The sequence below is a fragment of the Panulirus ornatus genome, chromosome 1 (assembly GCF_036320965.1).
Source record: "Panulirus ornatus isolate Po-2019 chromosome 1, ASM3632096v1, whole genome shotgun sequence".
NCBI lineage: Eukaryota > Metazoa > Arthropoda > Malacostraca > Decapoda > Palinuridae > Panulirus > Panulirus ornatus.
This window is the reverse complement of record NC_092224.1, coordinates 80,235,557-80,255,285: the sequence shown is the minus strand read 5'-3', so window position 1 is coordinate 80,255,285 and position 19,729 is coordinate 80,235,557. Positions and strand designations below refer to the sequence as shown.

The 19,729-nt window shown below is 38.3% G+C and overlaps 1 protein-coding gene across 5 annotated transcripts in view; it reads right to left on the bottom strand.

Moving 5' to 3' along the window:
- LOC139750137 (signal peptide peptidase-like 2B) overlaps positions 1-19,729 on the bottom strand; it is a 124,072-nt gene that overhangs the window by 72,761 nt on the left and 31,582 nt on the right. For all 5 annotated transcript variants that reach the window (XR_011713091.1, XR_011713090.1, XM_071664490.1 and 2 more), the window contains exons 7-9: positions 15,327-15,423; positions 5,273-5,428; positions 4,186-4,300 (exon numbers count right to left, since the gene is read on the bottom strand). Coding sequence is in view for 3 of the 5 variants with exons in the window: in XM_071664490.1 (XP_071520591.1) it covers positions 4,186-4,300; positions 5,273-5,428; positions 15,327-15,423 (368 nt within the window). In the remaining 2 variants the exon portion in view is untranslated. The remainder of the gene's footprint in view (positions 1-4,185; positions 4,301-5,272; positions 5,429-15,326; positions 15,424-19,729) is intronic.

Genomic DNA, 19,729 nt, shown 5'->3' with positions numbered 1-19,729 from the left:
CAGACTGATAATGTCAGAGAGAGGGTAATGTTGAATTACAGAAGCTATATGAGAAGTTTTTGTTTAAGGAGCAGAAAGAGTTTTCACTACAAGTTAAATCAGCACACATTATTCTTGTGTAAGTGTTCATGAACTAACAGAGAACACCACTGCAGTCTTTCCAGGCTGATATAAAAGCAGAGTGGCATTAGGGGAAAGGAAAGAGTTTCCTGGCCCAATACACTCTGTCCCTGTTGTGACAGCAGGTATTACAGAAGGAGTGATCAAACAACAAATGGAAGAAGATTTATCAATTAAAGTATGTAGGATTCTATCCCAATCAACATAACTTTTGTGTTTAGCACAGCATGAACAATTCCAGCTAAAGTAGCAATGCCTGTCCCATAGAAAGTCAGTAAAGAAGCTGCACTAAGATGAATGCTGAGCTCTATTCAATTGCCAAAGCTTACATTTTAAGGGGAAATCAAAGGGTGAGCATACTCAGCTAGAGAAGACAGAAATCAGATTGTTACTGCAGGGCACTGTAGTTGAAGAAATGGTGTATTCACAATGAAAAGGTTCAGAAATAGAGAAAAAGGATGAACCTATCAGGAGAGAGAGTGTGATGGTTGGGAACAGTGTAGGGTGTTTAACTACTTTTTCACATAATTAAAAGGAATGAGTGATTGAGGGTGATAACACTGAATGTGAATGGGATGACTGGGGAGAATAAAAGAAGGATGATTGTGGAGAGGTATAACAGTTGTAATGTGGATGTGCTAAGGATTGGGGAAATCCATATCCTCAGGCAGGGTGGGTGGAGTGAAAATGTAAATGATGAATGCAAGTTATGTAAGGACATGGAAGGTGTGGTATGGACAGGAATAAGTGAAAATCATCAGGGAAGAGGAAAGGAAGGAAATGCAATAGTGCTATCACCAAGAGTATAGGAAGGTGTTACACAGCATGGATGGAATGAATCATGAATAGTGTGGGTGAAAGGAAAGATTGGGATTGTGAAATACGCATGGGTATGTGTATATGCATCTGTGAATATGAAGACTGTACGAGGTAAGGATGAAATGAAGCTTTTCTGGAGGAATTTGAATGACTGTATGAACAGCTTTGAGAATGAGAGAAACGTGGTCATATTAGGTGATATGAATGCGAAAGTGGGATGTGATGGAATTGGTGAGATAGTTGGTAAATGGGAAGTGGCTGGAGTAAATGAGAATGGACGCAACCTTGTGGATACTTGTGCTGAGAGGGGTATATTCCTTCCAAACACCTTTTTCAGCACAAGATGATCCACAGATATGCATGGATGAGGAATGATGGAAGAGAAGAGCAAAAGACTTTGACTGAAAGATTGAGAAAGGGAATGGGCATCAGGTATATGAATAAATAGGTAGATCATCCAAAGGCGAGTCAGATGAAACTAAGGTATGGGGTAAGGAAAAATGGAGAGGTAAAAATGCTGACAAGCAAGATGAATCAGGAAAAATACATGGAGGAGTGTGAAAGGAAAGTAACTGAAAGCTTAGATGGAAGTGCAGTGAATGTAGGAATGCAGTCATGTGTGAATGAGGAGATTAAAATGTTTAGAGAAATACGAGTATGGTTGTAGAATCAGTAGTGGGATACAAGGTTGTGAGATACAGAAATAAAAAGGGCAATGCAAGTTGGACAGACGAGATTAGAAATGCTGTGAAAAATGTGAAAAAGGCATATGGTAGATTGCTCAACAGGAATATACCAGTCGAAGTTCACCAGAGGAGGAGGGAAGAATACGAAATATGTAAGCAGAATGTTAAGATGCTGATAGAGGAAAGCACAGAAAGGAGAGATGAAGATTTTGGAAACAAGTGAAAGTTTCGGGACGAAAAAAACTATCATAGAGGGAGGTGAAAAAGGAAAGAGGTGGATGTAGGAGTGGAAATGTTGATGTGAGAAGTAAGGAAGGGGAACTGCTGAATCAAAAGGAGGAAGTGACTGTAAGATAGAGTACTTTGAAGAATTCATGAATGTGGGAGAAAGGAATGCAGTTTTTACGTGCATGGGCATGGAGGAGGGAAGGAGGAGATACAACTGCAGGAACCTATATCAAAGAGGGAGGTAAGAAGGGCAATAATGATGCTGACAATAGGAGAGGCAACTGGAGTGGATGGGATTACAGTTGAAATGCTGAAGTATGGAGGAGAAAGTGTGACAGAGTGGATGCATCTTATATGTAATTCAGCATGAGGATTGGGTGAAAGCTATTATTGTTCCTTTATTCGAAGGAAACGGTGCAAAGGATGTATGTAGCAATTATACAGGAATAAGTCTGTTAAGTATACCAAGAAAAGGGTATGCAAGAATATTAATTGACAGTGATGGAAGTGAATGAATGAAGAATTAATGAATTGCAAGGGGGTTTTAGGAAAGGTTGGGGATGTGTGGATCAGATTTGTGTAGTAAAGATTACCCTGGAAAAGTATTTAGTGAAAGGTGAGAAGCTGTATGCAGCTTTTATGGATCTGAAGAAAGTTGAGTGTAATGCTTTGTGGGATGTGTTAAGGATACATGGTATAGGGAGAAAACTGTTGGATGGTGTAAAAGCCTTCTATAGAGGGGCAAATGTGTGTGTAAGAGTGGATGGAGAGCTAGGCAAAAGTTTTGGGATACATATATGTGTGAGGCAGTGCTATGTAATATCACCTGAATATACAGGAGGGTGAAAGGCATGCAAGGAATAGAGTGAATTGGAACAATGTGGTATACCGGGGTTGATGTGCTGTCAATGAACTGAACCAGGGTATGTGGAGTGCCTGGGGTAAACCATGGAAAGGTCTGTGGGGCCTGGATGTGGAAAGGGAGCTGTGGCTGCTTTATGGCAAGAAGTAAAACAGTCAAGGAATTGTACAGTGTGAGTTATTGGGAGAAAAATATAATGAACATAAAAGCAAATTTCACAGAGAAAATTTGAGCAATATGGCATCAACAGTAAATTTCTAAAGATTTAGAAATTCATTTCATCCAAAATTCACCTATGTAAATTTTTTGAAGGATGCACGCTGAGAAATCAGAACACAGTTATCTTGTTCAAAGTAATATGCTATTTTAAATCAAACACATAAGAAAAAAATCTTTCTAAAAACACTTATACTGCAACATGAATGAACTAATGTAAAGCATTTGTCTCACAAAAACTGGAATTTACTACATAAACTGCTAATGAAAGTAATATCTTACTGAACAAAAAGTAAACAGCTAATCCCATGAAAGAAGTTGGTAAGTGGAAAGGAAAGTTGAGGTAGTGGTGATAGCAGCATATATCACAGAGGGAGAGAGGGAAGTAAACGCAACTGCTTGTTCTTCTCTCTTTCTTGCTCACTACACCAATTCTATCAAACAAATTTTGAAAAGTGGGGGGCAGAAATGCTGTTTCTGGTGGGGCAGGGTGCCAACAGGAATGGATGAAGGCAAGCAAGTACGAATATGTACGTGTATATATGCATATGTATATGTATGTATATGTTAATATGTATATGTATGTATATGTGCATATATGAGTTTCACCACTTGCCCCCCACCCCCTCAAAAAGATAACAGATATTAGTGATGAAAACCCCTCGTAATCATTCTTGTTTGTGACAAAAACATTTCCAGAACACCACACATCTAACAGAATGTGTCTGACAGTACTTTTGACATAACTCATATGCCTGGAAACAGACCAGCATAAACTAACAGGGGCATAGTTCATAAAACAATCTTTCACCAAGTTGAGTTTTGTATGTACCACAGATATTAGGATGGCTGTAGTGAAAGGGTTAAACTGGGTATGAAGTAAAGGTAATAGGGTTGTTTTGATAACTCTTTCTTTCCCTAAACCTCGAAACTTTGGAACCCTCTAACTTCTCATGTCTTTCCCAGTAACTATGAACTGGCATTTTATAAAAGACAAGTTTTTCACTCCCTCGAAAATTCATATTTTTCCATATCTCTTTTTTGCCTTGATTTGACATCTTTATACTTCAATTAAGGCTGGCCTATATGTGGACTTTTGTCTATAACTGAAGCCTTCAAGATAAGAAAAAAATACACAAATGTATCTTTACTCGCACAACAAGTATCTTAAATCAAGACAAAAACAAACTCAAATGATTCAGTGAAAAAGTTTATCAGAGAAGGGCTGCAATGTATAAAAAGTAACCAACTAACCGATGTGATGAATGGGGTGATGAAGACAAAGAAGATGTCATATAATACAAGTCCACTCAGAAGGATAGTGCAGATCTTGAGACTTGGTAAACGAATCAATCTCAACACATTGATGCTGAAAAAGGAAAGATATTACAGTTATGCAAATCTACTGTGATTTACTTCATATCATGTACTAACCACAGTCTAAGAACCTAGATATTAGGAAATAGTTCAAGAATCAAACTTAACCTTACAGTCAACTCCTACCTACCATAACAGGCTTGCATTAAACCCTTTGGTGCTATGGACATCAGTCTACTATTATGGAGCAAAGTGCTACAAACGTCAATCTACACATGAATATCCTGCCCCAAGTCGAATCTTACATGCACTGTCAGCTCTGTTGGAGCTGCCAAGAGTTGTCAGCAACCCACTGGTGACCACAGTGAGCAGTTACATACCTTTTATAGAGACTCACCTAGTCTGTGAGGCCCTACCCCACCTGTAGTATTCACTGCTGTGCCCCCAATACTCTTAAGCAAAACTGGTCAATCCAGTAAATAATGTACTTTTCCTTAACTAATAATGCTCAACTTTCAATTCATCAAACTTAACCTTACAGTCACCTTCCAACTGCCATCACAGTCTTTTGTCAACCCTTTTGGTGCAAATAACATCAGTCCATTGATTTGTAGCAAAACAATATGAATGTCATGCTGCACCTGTGTTATCCCATCACAAGTTAAATTTTGCACACATTGCAGGCTCTGTTAAGTGCAAGCAAGTATAGCCATGTAAGAAAATCTTATAATATATTCCCATTTTCATTCTTATCCTCAATAATAATAAGTCATCCTGCATGTAAACATCCAACATCCTGAGAGAACAGAAGCCTAAGCTCTTTTCGTTATTTCCCAGCCTGTTCCTATCAATGACTATATTTCCATATTTCCCTTTCATCTTATACCTTCTTATCTAGAGACATAATTATGACTGACTGCCAAAATTCATTCTTTGAGGATAAAGTTAAGATAAAGGGATGCCACATCTCAACAATAGCTTTCTGCTGTGAAGATTTCCTATAACCATTTCAAATTAAACTCACCTAAAAGCAATTCCTAAAATATCTTGGAGTATCCATGCCCATGGTTCTTTCCTCATCACTGCCCACACAATGGACAGTCCAAAGGAAAATATCAAAAGTAAGATTTCCCGCACTTCTAGTGTCCCACGGACAATGTAGATGTTGAAGTAAGGAGTTCTGAAATTGAAAAAGTTATAAAAATACATTAATGGCACAAGTAAAATTCTTGAAATAAACAGAAAGTAATGAAACCCAATCAATGTGTAAAGTGAAATGTACTAGATACAATTCAAAAGTTGTCAAAATTTTATCTGTGGAGTGAGCAGGGGCAGCATTTCACTTAAACAAAATGCACAAGATCTGCACTTTTCTGTAAAAGTGTACATTTTTGTCTTAAAACAATCATTCAGTATCAGAAAAGAAGCTAGGAAATTTGGTGCAAACACTAAAACATTAGATAAGCTGCATCAGGAATGTGCAATGAAGCAGGTGGAGAAGATCATTCAAGAGGCAAACCATCCTCTACACCAACACTATGTATTTTTAAGGTCAGGAAGAAGACTGTCTCTGCCTATACATCACACAAACAGATTAAGGAGATCATTTGTACCAAAAAGCATTCAACTATCTAACCATCAAAAGATGCTGTAACTCCTCTGTGATATAGCTCCTGAGTGCAATAGATGATTCTTTATGTGATATTCTATCATTTTTATCTTTTAATGCTTATACTTTTTAACATTGAATTGAGCTTCTAACCATAAAGAATTTCATTCTTTATCATGTCTGCAATTTGACAATAAAGACATCGTATCTTAAATGGCATTTCAGAAATATAACATATCCATAATATCATATACCACTACAAAGTTGTATACTTGTAACATGAGGGCAAAAGATTATTAATTGAAAAATTCATCAATGTACCACTAGACAGAAAATTTTCCCTAAGGCATGGAAGCAGAAAATTTTCTCCATTGAACATCTATCTATCCCTGTCTAAAGTAAAACCTATGTTATTCATTATATGAGACTACAAAGTATTCCAAACAATGTATGTTTTTCAATTTTGGTTGACAACCCTCAATCATCATATAAAAAACGAAAAAACTTAAAAATATTTCAAATAGCGCATGCACAGCACCACAGTGATTAGCATACTCACAACCTAGTGTCTTGTGGCATTGGTGATTGTTTACCATTTCCCATGAGCTTTCTAGCATGGTGTTGTGTGCTGGTCATGCACGTTTGTATATTCTGTGCATCTTGGATTACTAATATGGACAATGGCCCCTTCTGAGCATAATCAGCAATTGCCTCAAAGTTCCTCAAGGCTGTCTGTCTTGCACAAAGTGCAAGAGGAATGTTTTTAGCTTCAAAAAGAAGACAGAGTTCTTCAAGACTGGGTATGGGCGAGTCCATGGCAGCACTTATGAAGGCCTTCAAAATCAGCATGAAAACATTTTACATCACCAAACAGCAGAAGATTAAGGCATTTAGTAGTGCTTAGTTGCTTACATATAATAATATTTCCTCCTTATAAAATATCTATAAACACCAAGACCTCACTTTATGTGGGTCACTAAATGCGACCTTGCTGTTACACAAGGAACCTAATTTTACCAGTCCCTCTTTTCATGCAGTCAAAACTTGCTACTATGCAGGTGTGTGTAGTAAAAAATGCACTTAAACTTCAGTAAGGGTTGGTGGGTGAAGTAAGCATGGGTCCTGGGTGGAATGTGTCAGGTTTCCACCAGCAGGTCAGTCACGCAGTTATCACCACTGAGTGCAGATCTCTGCTACTTGTGCAATTTGGGTATAAGTGCCAATGTGATTTTCCTGCAACTAGCTGTGTTTGTTAATATGGCATCCAAACATCCAGCAACATCTTCTCCTACCCCAGAACTAGCAGATAAATGGAAGAAAACCTCCCTGACCTTAGAAACGAAGCTAGAAATCTTACAACATGCTGATGCTGGTGAGGGACCGTCAGCACTTTGGCATGTTTAAAACCTGGATGAATCTATCATCCACAACATAAAGAAGAATGCAGAGAGAATTTGAAGCACTGTGGTCCACTCTCCTCCAATGTCTGCCAAGGTAACCACAAGGATTAGAAATCCACTTATGGATAGGATAGAGAAAGGCTCGTGTTATACATAGAGCATGAGACAAAGAAGAAAACCAGGCTTCATAACCTTCAGCTCAGGTCTAAAGCTCTGAGGGTTTATAGGCATCTACATATAGAAGACAATGTAGCTGAGCCACAGCAATTTCAAGCAAGTCAAGGATAGCTAGATAAGTTTACTTGATGTCAGAAGGTAATGAGAGAATCAGCCAGTGCTGGCCAGGAAGCTGCTGCATACATCCTATTTTTCTCTAAATGTTATTCATTGGTTTACAATAAGCAATTTCTCTTTGCATGAAGTTTGATCAGAGCATAACCCCTGCATAAAGCAAGGGATGGATGTACTACAATTTCTGAATTATTCACTATATTGAAAAAAAAATTCAAATAACCTGAATTTCTTTAATCGAAGACAACTGATCCCCAAGCATTTCAGATAATAAAGGATTTTACTGTATATCTCTGGTATCCAATTCCCTCTATGAACTTCCCCTAAGGGGGTGACCTTGTCAGCAATATCTCTTAAGTATCCTATCCATACACACCACCCTAGCAAGTCTGAACCCACTTACAAGTTCCTCGGTTTCTTTCCTATGTATCCCTTTACTTTCCTGTCACACGATGCTAACTGTCATTCCCACCCTCCATTTCCTTCCATTCTGTTCCTAAACATTTTCTTTACCAACCTTTCATTATTCACTCTCTCCATATGATCAAACTACTTCAAGGTATTTCACTTGACCTATTCTAATACCATAACCCATGTCTCTCCCTCTCACTAATATCCCACATATCCTATACATTTCAGTAATACTTATTCCATCTCATCAGCTAATACTGATCAAGCACCCTTCAAACAGGTAATTTCAGCAGCCTGAATTCTAAAGCCTCTCCTCTAAGTACGTAGATTAGAACTGACAAGACTATACTCTTCCTCAATTCTTTTATAACATCTAACTTACCTTATAATTTAAAGCCCCAAATGAATTAGTTTTGCATGATACCGCAAAACCTATTACTTCAATCTCCCTTCTTTCAAAACCCATCATTTCAAGCATTCACTCTCAACTTTCTTCTTTTACAAACATTGAAAAAAGAATATATCCAATCTGTACTTTTGCATCCACCATTAGCAATACAAAATACTCTGAAAATAAGCTAATCAATAATGAAAATAAGCTGGTCAATAATGATCAGGTCTTCCCATCTAACTTAGCTCCCTTTCTTCCTATTCTTGCTTTTATTTTTCTCACTCCCTTACCCATACAGTGCATACATTGAAAAGCTAAAGCGCACTCCCATCTCTATCTCAAATTTTCATTTATAATCCACTTCCTATCATCTTTCTTTCATACATGCTCACCATTTCCCATGTAAGCAAGGCAAGATCAAGAACAGCTGACTCAGCCTTGGAGGAAAAAATCTTCTCAGGAAAAAATTCTCTCTTGACTCCTTGCCCAGTTCCTTCTTTTGGAAAGTTATGCAGGAAGGAAAGATTTCTAGCCCCTCACTCCCACCCTTCTTAGATGCCTTCTGTGACATGCAGGAGATATGTGGATAGTATTTCATCTCCCCTAACCCCAGGATACCATCCACTTCTCTATTTGATTTACTCTTTTTGTAGAATGATTTTATTACATCAAGCAAAATTTCTTCTACACCAAAGATTTTCCATACATTCCACAATGCACTATTTTATCATGTCTTTTTCAGGTCCTCAAATACTGCATAGAACTTCCTTTTCTTTCTTATTATATTTACATCCATCATTTTCAGTGTAAAGATCAGATCTAAATATCTGCTGGCTTTCTGAAAAACTACCCTACTTTTCACTTATTCTTTACCCTCTCAATAGCAGTTTTCCTATATACTTTCCTTGGTATGCTCAGTAAGTTGATTTCTCTGGAATTTCTATACTCATCATTACCATTCTTTCTGCTTTACAATACTCATCATTACCATTCTTTCTGTTTTACAAAGTTAATCCCTGTTACTCCAGCACTTACCCACTTTTCCACGACCACACATAAAAGCATCCATTCCGCCAACACAGCAACTTTACTTTTCAACATATCTGCTTTTCCCATTTTTCATCTGATTTAAGCTGCTTATGTCTCATCCTTGGATACAGTTTCCTATATTGGACTGCAATTTTGACTTTCTTCCTTACCATCCCCCTTTGTACAAAGGCACGAAAACTCCTCCTGTCAAGTCACTTAGTACTCATCCACTTTTCCACAAGCACACCACTCTAATCAAAACACCCTACATCTGCCACTCTATCATCAAACACATTCAGCAAACCTTCAAAATACTTACTCCATCTCCTCACTTCATCACTGCCTGTTATCACTTCTCCCCTAGCCCCCTTCACCAATGCTCCCATTTGTTCTCTTGTCTAATGCACATTATCTACCTCCTTCTAAAATATCTTTTTATTCTTCCTAAAGTTTAATAATACTCTCTCACCCCAACTCTATTTTGCCCTTTTTCAACCCTTGCACCTTCCTCTTGACCTCCTGGCACTTTTTTTTTTATACATCTCCCAGTCATTTGCACTTCTTCCTTGTAAGTATCATCCAAACGCCTCTCGTGTCTCTTTCACAAACAACTTTACTTTTTCATTCCACCATGCACTACCCTTTCTAAGCTGCCCATCTCCCACTTTTCTCATGCCACTTTCATCTTTTGCACATGCCATCACTGCTTCCCTAAATACATCCCATTCCTCACCCACTCCCCTTACGTCATTTGCTCTCACCTTTTGCCATTGTACGCTCAATCTCTCATGGTACTTACACAAGTCTCCTTTCCAAGCTCACTTACTCTCACAACTCTCTTCTCCCCAACATTTCTCTTCTTTTTTGAAAACCTCTACAAACCTTCATCTTCACTTCCACAAGATAGTGATCAGACATCCCTCTCATATGCACACATATATACATACATGCACATACACGTACATTTACATACATACACATATCAACATATACATACATAAACACAGACATATACATATATACACATGCACATACATATTCATACTTAATATTTCCAGAAAAATGGCACATTAGTTTCCAAACTCTGACATTTTGTTTACTGTGCACTGTTGTAGCCCATGTTTCATAAATGTAACCTTCAAGGCGGTGGTGCACCATGCATTTCTCAGTAACTTCTATATTTTTTGCCATTTGGCACTGAACAAGTGTCCAAGTGATGGTGCTGAGGGCACTCATGGAAAGAGGACACATGTTACACTTACTATGATTCAGAAAGTTGAAATTCTACTGGTGCATAATCTGAGAGTGCATTATGTTGCTGATAAAAGCTCAATACATATCAAGAAATGTTGCAAAAATCTGTTAAATCATTTTACTAAAGGTGATTGGAATAACAGCATTCCTAAGTGCAGAACAACTTGAGCTAAAAGAGCTGGCCTTGATAAATTTGTATACAAGTGATGTAAGCAAGATCAAAATCAAGGCATACTTATTCATAAGACATTTTCATGTGAAAAGGTTAAAAAAGATTTTTCAGGAGTTGGAAATCAATGAGCCTCATGAGTGTACAACTAAATGGTTGCAAGAATTCAGTTGCAACATAGTGTCCACTACCAGAAAGTGAGCAAAGAAAATGTTTGCAGATGAAGAGGCTACTGAAACCTGCAATGACATTTTTTCTATGTCAGTGAAAAATTAAAACCTTATTCCTAAACAAATATATAATGTGGACTAAAACAACATCTTCTGGTGGTCAAAGAAAAGAACGAGAATCATGATGTGTGTGGAGTGAAAATGGAAATGATGAATGCAAGTTACAGGAGGTCATGGAAGAGTGGTATGGATGGGAATAAGTGAAAATTATCAGGAAAGAGGAAAAGAAGGATGTGCAATTCTGCTGTCATCAAGAGTATAAGAAGGTGTTACAGAGCATGGATGGAATGGATCAAGAATAATGTGGGTGAAAGGAAAGACTGGGATTGTGAAGTATTCCCAGGTATGTGTATGTGCATCTGTGAATATGATGACTACAAGGTAAGGATGAAATGAAGCTTTTTTTGGAGAAATTTGAATGACTAAATAAATGGTTTTGAGATTGAGATAAAGCATGGTTGTATTGCGTGATATGAGTGCGAAAGTGGGATGTGATGGAATTGGAGAGATAGTTGGAAAATGGGGAGTGCCTAGAGTAAATGAGAATGGAAGTTATCTTGTGGATATTTGTGCTAAGAGGGGTTTAATCCTTCCAAACACCTTTTACAGCACAAGATTATCCACAGATATACATGGATGAGGAATAATGGAAGAGAAGATCAAAAGGCTTTGATTGACTATGTGGCAGTGGATGAAAGATTGAGAAAGGCTGTGCTGGATGCTACTGTCATGAGAGGATTCTCTGGAGACTCTAACCATTTTGCATTTCTTGTGGGGATGAGGATCAGGGAGAAGTAGAGGTATAGTGTAAGGAAGAATGGAAAGGTAAAAAATGTTGGCAAACCAGAAGATGAATCAGAAAAAAAGCAGGGAGAAGTATGACAGGAAGGCAACTGAAAGCTTGGATGGAAGTGTAGTGAATGTAGGAATGCAGTCATGTGTGAATGAAGTGATTAAAATGTTTAAAGAAATACTACTAAAGGATATAGAATCAGTAGTTGGATACAAGGTAGTGAAATATAGGAATAAAAAGGGTAATTCAAGGCAGACAAAAGAGATTAGAAATGCTGTGGAAGAGAAGAGAAAGGCATATGATAGGAATATACCAGTGGAAGTTCAGCAAAGGAGGAGGGAAAAATACAAAATATGTAAGAGTAATGTTACGATGCTGATGGAGGAAAGAAAAGAAAGAGTAGATGAAGATTTTGGAACCAAGTTAAACAGAAAGTTTCAGGATAATAAGAAACTATACCGGAAGGAGGTGAAAAAGGAAAGAGGTGGATGTAAAAGTGGAAATGTTGATGTGACAAGGAAGGAGGGGGAGGTGCTGAATCAAAAGGAGGAAGTGAAAGGTAATGGAAGGAGTACTTTGAATAACTGATGAATGTGGGAGAAAGAGAGGTAGGCGTTACATGAATGGGTATGGAGAATGGAAGGAAGAGGATACCAGTGCAAGGGCCTATAGCAAAAATGGAGGTAAGAAGGGCAATAATGAGGCCAAAGGTAGGAAAGGCACCTGGAGTGGATAGGATTATGGCTGAAATGCTGAGGTATGGAGGAGAAAGTGTGATAGAGTGGATGCATCTTATATGTAATTTAGTATGGAAATAGGTTGTGCCTCAGGATTGGGTGAAAGATATTATCATTCCTTTACTCAAATGAAAAGGTGCTAAGGATATATGTAGCAATTATAGGGGAATAAGTCTGTTAAGTATACCAGGAAAAGTGTATGCAAGAATACTAATTGACAGAGTGATGGAAGTGACTGAATTCAGAATAAGAGAAGAGCATGGGGGTTTTAAGAAAGGTGGGAGACATGGATCATATTTTTGTAGTAAAGATGATTGTGGAAAGGTATTTAGCAAAGGGTTAGATGCTGTATGCAGCTTTTATGGATCTGGAGAAAGCGTATGACAGAGTCAAGTGAAATGCTTTATGGCATGTGTTAAGGATATATGGTATAGGGGGACAACTGTTGGAAGGGGTGAAAGCCTTCTATAGAGGAGCAAACATATGTGTAAGAGTTGATGGAGAGTTGAGCAAATGTTTTGGGATACATGTAGGTGTGAGGTGGGACTATGTGATGTCACTGTGGCTTTTTAACATTCAGTATACATGGATGGAGTGATGAGAGATGAAGGCAAAACTAGCAAAAAGGGGTGCAGAGGTGGAGTGTGGTGGTGAGATATGGTGGCTAGTGGTAAGCCTGTTTGTGGATGATACTGTGTTGTTTGCTGAGAGTGAAGAGGAGTTGCAGAAGGTTGTAAAAGTGTTTTATGATTTGAGCAGAGCAGACTAAAGGTAACTGGAAGTAAAAGTAAAGTAATGGTGTTTGAAAGGAAACAGAGTAAAAGTTTAGATTTCGTAAAATCGTACAAAGTGAAAGAAGAAAGTGTACTAAATTGTGCTTTGGATATGGGGGAAAATGACCAGAGGTGAGGAATTTAATCATCTAGGAGCTGTCTTGGGTAAGTGGGGTGATATGGAAGGAGAGATATGGGAGAAAGAAGTACATGGTAGAAGAGTCATTGGGTCCCTTAACAGAATGATGAAGGGAAGAGGAGTAAGTATGGACGTGAAGAGAGAATTAAGGGACAGCATAGTCCTCCCAACCCTGACCTTTGCAGCCGAAACATGGACATGGAATGAGGCACAGAGGTCAAGCTATTTGAGAAGAGCATATGGTGTGTCTAGATGGAATGAAGAAAGAAATGAAAGGGTGTATGAGAGATGTGGTATGACAGGGAATGCAAAGGGAGTGAATTGAAGAGTGGTGGAATGGGTGAAATGAAATACTTTGAGGTGGTTTGGGCATGTGAAAAGAATGCAAGACTGGTTCAGTTTTGTCCCCTATACTTTTTCTCCCTTTTATCAAAAATTTCCTCTCTTCCACAAATAACCAAATACAGTCATAAGCTGATGGCTCAACACTGTACTCCTGATCCTTCAATTCTGCTCCTTCTCACAATCGATCTGCATCACATGTCATCACAACTTCTTCAATAAACTCAGACTTGGACAGGATATCTCAGAGGGGTAGATGAAATCTGGTTAAATCTAATGCCAGCAAGACCCAGTTTCTACCCATCTCTTTATTGAAAACTCCTTACAACTTTCCTCTTTCCTTTGCCTGTTCTGTAATTCCACTACTTTATTCAATGAACGTACTTGGTGTTACTGTAACATCTACTATTTCTTGGGAATCCTACATTATGTAAATTGCTAAGTCTGCTTCTAAAAAACTGGGTCTTGTTTAGTTGTCAAAATTTCTTTTCCTCTGCACAGTTGCTCTGTTTACACAAAGGACTCATCTGTCCTTGTATGAAGTACTGCCCTCACATCTAGTTTGCTCTAGTTCTGCAGCCTCACCGAACAGAAATGAGTCGAAAGCAGGCTAACTTCAAAACTTGACCTGCTGCCCTATGCCACAATGTAGCCTTTTCTGAAGGTATCACTTTTGCTTTTGCTCCCAAGAGCTGGCTGCTTGTGTTTCCCCATCACTCGCTGGACCACACAATACTCAGCAAGCTGCAACATCATGTGATTACTGTGTGGCTGTTGACAACTCAAGGGTGGGCCATTTTGAAAACTGTTCCTTTCCCTACACTATGAGGCTTTGGAACTCTGTACCTTCTCATGTCCTTCCCAATAACTATGACCTGGCACATTTTGAAAGGCAGGTTTTCTCTTCCTCCGAAATTCATAAATACTTTCCTGTGTCGCTTCTTTTTCCCTTTCATAATCCTCCCTACACTTCAAGTAAGGCCCAGCCTTGATATGGACATTTGTCCATGACTGGAGTCTCCACCATAAAAACAATAAAAAATTCAGGGCACTCCTTCAAAACATGGAGAAATATCAACTAGTCTGTCCACTTTGACTGTCCCAAGAAAAGAACAATTTTTGAACAATACAAAAATACAAAAAGAGGTTATGGGAAGAGGCACAAGATCAATCTTAGAAGAGTAAAGCAATGAAAAAACATAATAATTATCCAAAGTAGGATTTTAGAAAAAATGGAGTGAATATAGAAACAACTCTCAACATCTAACTAAAAAGATAAATCTTCTCTATTTCACATTTCATAAATATCGATGCTTGTTTCTTTGGTAATAGATAAAGATTTCTGTTTTTCCAGTTTGTAGAAATTGGGTAAGACATGTTATGGAGAATAAAGCATACTCACTTTGATCTCACAAATTGTGCAAGTTAAAGACATAAAGGGCAGCCCATGTGTTATAAGGCTTAGCTCACACACATGATCGGTTAGATATGATCAAGTCAAGTGGCTCACCTGCAAGTTCCACAAGGAATCCGGAAAATGATGGGCTGCAAACAACAGAATACTGCCACACCAGATGCAATGCAAAACATGCCGATGATCACGTACACTGTAAACATAAAATCTATCTTTTAAATGTGTATAAATTCAAAACAGGAACATAATATACCTGTCTGACATTCTGAATTAGCTAGTAACAGCATGGCTTTTTATCATCAAAAAAAGTACTACATTTCTGCATGAAATGTAAAATACTACCCATTCCCCTTGCAATTTCTTTAATTGGCCATGTTCATGCTATATCCCCACTAGGTTTCCCTGCATTTTTTCACGCTAAAATCTCATTTCTTTATATCTACTGCCTCACTGTCCTTATTCCCTCATCATTCTCTATCTGTTTACCATTACTGTTCAATTATATGGGGTAAATCAGGTGAATAGATTCCCTAATATCAATCATACACATCCCCATGCCCAGTGCTCTAAAAAGTAAAACTTGTACTTCTCAACTAATAATCCAACCACAAATCAATCCTCTGGAAGCTTTATCTGAAATACAGTGCCTGCAAAAACCATGTCCACCCTATATGGATAAGGTTTATTGTGAGTACAAGCTTATGATGCTTTTGGGGTGATATCATCATACATCTGGTCACTGAGACTAGTGTTCCTAATGGTGTGAGCACCATTAATCTGCCTCAGTGCACCTCAGGTTATCTTCATGGAAGGATGTAATTTCTCTAATCCTCCAAGCTGCCACTTTGTTTTGGGAACTCCTCTTCCAGGTGCTGTATTTCCTTCACCTGTGTTTCAAGATAGTTGGCTCTTACCTTTCCAAGGAGGAGAAAGCCTATATTCTTGCTTGGAAGCAAGAAAATCTGGCACACTGGGTGATCAGAAAGCATTATAAGGCAGCTGCTTGCCAGCACTCGTGGCCTCCCTAACGACATCATGCCATCACCAAAACCTATCCCTGGTTGCCCAAGGAAGTCCAAAGACGAGAAGTATTGAAGCAACCCATTTCAGCGGCTGAACTAAGAAAAAGCCATCCATAACTTCTAGGAAACGTCTCTGAAAGATCCATTCAACATTGCCTGCAAAAGGATCTTCACACTCCCTCCTGCAAGCCAGCTGCCAAAGGAAATCAAATACAACACACTTACAATTGTAAAGGAATACAAGGACTGGAGTGAGCAACATTGGAGAAAGGCTGGGGATGGTGAGGAGGCTGAAGGGTGCAGTCAGTAAGACTCTTCTTCCACAGTAAACATGGAGAAACACCCAGGTACTGTGATGATCTGGGGTTGCTTTAGTGGTGCTATTGGTGGGGGAGGGTTGTTCTTACCTAAAACCACAATAACCAGTGGGGAGCATTCCATTAAGGTGCTACAGAGCCATGTGCTTCAATTTCATGAAGTTCACAGGAGTGATCACTATATGAAGGATAGTGCCCCCTGCCATAAGGCTATAAAAGTGATGAAATGGTTATCAGAGATAAAATTCAACTGTTGAAGTGGCCAGGGAACTCCCAACACCTTAAACCAAATGAGAATTATTGGAACCAGATGAGTCAAGCTTCCTTTGCACAGCATCTCACTAGTGAATTGCTTCATGCAGGAAATCAGGACCCTATGGAACCAAAACATGGACCTAGAATACTTCCAAAACCTTGCCACTTCCATGCCCAGATGTCTGTGGATGGTAATCAAGGCCAAAGATGACAATGAACTAAATGTAAATGTAACATTGCCTTTGAAAATATAAGGGGACAAACAAGGTTTTTGCAGACATTGCACCAATAACTCTTATACTTTCACATCATTTATACATTTCAGCAGTTTACCTCTTCTCCATAAACCGTCAACTGTATCACTACATACATCCTCCTGACCATCATCATCATCATTTGCCAAATGTTCTTAACAGACCCATGTGTGCCTTTCTAATGTTTTCTTACATTACAAACTCCTCTTACAAGTCCATCCTATTCTCCTGCCATCATCCCAGTTCCAATCAAACTTCTTTAACCATTTCTATTCAACTTACTTTTTCCTACCTCCATCTTGTACATTTTCTTCCTCTTTAATGCAAATGTCATCTTCAACATTCAGATAAGAATTATCCCATCACATTTCAGTTACTAACTTTCCACATTATCAACACTTGAAGGATGAATCCTGTTTTATATGCAGGCACTCTAGATAGGCAAACCTCACAATAGTTGCAGGCTTAATTTTTGTGCCTGCATTCAAAGGATCCCATGCATCATTTACTAATGAGAGGAATATACAAATGCCAGACATAACACCCAACTCTAACTAGCATGCAGAAATATGAACAGGGCCCAGTTGCCCAAAATGCACTGTGGTGCTAAGAAACCACTCACAGCACATTCACCCAACCTGGGGGTCCCTGCTTAACCACCAAAACAATATTAAACGAGGTTCAAATGATGACATAAACAGCCAACTACCAAATTTTTAGACATCAGAGGACCTTAGGACTGATTTTGAATATATTGTGAGGAAGACTTCAACACAGAGAAGTTATAAGGATGATTGCATGCTTGGGATGCTGGATACACACTCAAACTAAATTGTGGGAACATGCAAAGATTTAAAGGTCTTAGCAGGGTTATGTTTTAAACATCTATATGGCTCTGTGTTATAGTAGCTGGGGTTGTTCAACCTTTTCAGGGCCATTGGCATCAACTGATGTTTCATAGCATGGTGCTAAGGGAATCAATCTATACAAGAAACCTCCCATTAAAGCTGAATTCCAATGTTATTAGACTCCACCTGCATAGCACGATGCCACACATATAATTTCCCACCTAATTGAAATCCACTGCGACCAGACTCTACCTGCATTTGGTTACACTGCAAGAAGAAAGTCACTATAAGCAAGACTACATTATCATTAATGGATGCAAGGGAGTACAACCTCACCTTTGAACTTATCACTCTTAAGTAAGTCATTGAATTTCCCTGCTAATGATTGTCATGCTGCCCTGAAGCTACAAGAGCCCTATAAAAGGGGCACTGGGATTATATGATTACTCTAGATTAAAACCTGAACTCTGTGCCCATTCTAGGCTCTACTGGTTGGCCACAGATGGCAACCCAATCATATGATGAGTCACTGGAGTTGCCTCGTGGCCTCAGTAACTTGCTAGTGACCATGGTGAATGGTCAGGCACCTTTTCAAAGCACTTGCCACATCTGTGGTATCTACTGCAAGGCCTTTGCCACCTGTAGCATCCACCACCATGCCCCCACTGCCTGAACTTACAAGTGAACAAACTGACGAGTAATTTTGATAAGCTAAGAATATTTACCATTCAATTTGTAAGAAAAAGTAAAAATAATGTTTTTGTATGTCTAATCATTTCAATAATAAAAAGTTACAGTTATACATGTACTTGGAACAACCTAATCCAGTCACTGGACTGTTTTTCCTATACTTGGAACAGTTGTCTTAGTTTAAAACAAAAATAATAGCTTTTATATTTTGCGTGTATCTACTTATAGATTAAAAAAATATTCTAACATTTTTTTCTACACTGGGGTAGTCCAAAATACACAACTGCACACCAAAAGCTTGACAATACTTCTTAAGTATTTCAAATATTGCTAATATTCCAGCATCTGTGAAGATGACTTCCAGAAAATTGCCATACCTAAAGCGTTAAATGCAGAAGACCCAGTACCAACACCAAAACATCTGATCCAGACTTCTGTATGTTGGTCTGACTACTGTAGAGGAGAATCATATAGAAAATGCTTGAAGTAGAAGAGAATCATATAGAAAATGCTTGAAATAAAATAACCAAGTCTGTATTTGAAACAAACAGGGGCTACCTGAGCAGATACACAGATGAAGTTGAAGCAAAGCAATAAATGACAAAGAAAAGTAAAATAGACATATCTAGATCATTGCTCTACATTTGAAAATGAGGCAGACCTTCAAGTAGGCAACCATGTGACTGTCAATAAATACCAAGCCAATAATGGAGAAAATTATTCATCAGTAAGGCTACTATAAACGGTTAAGTGAGGCCAACCAATCTACTTCCTATAAACTCACACCTACTATCTTTATCACTGCCAATAATATGGTCAATCCAAACATGAGGCTATGGCAAAGCAAAGCTCTAAAGCAGATATACCTAACATACCTAACGCATTTTACAAAGTTCACTGGTAAACATAAAAAAATATCCATCTCTTTTTGCTTCTGTGATACATTTTCTACTCTGAAGTACAAAGTTAACTATAAGAGTTGATATAACTGAAATGATACATGGGGATGAATGAAAATAACAAAATAAGTGAGTAAAGATCAAAGAAAATTAGGATACGCTGTACATAACAAAACTGTAAAAGACTAAGTACTGTATATGAGACACATGCATA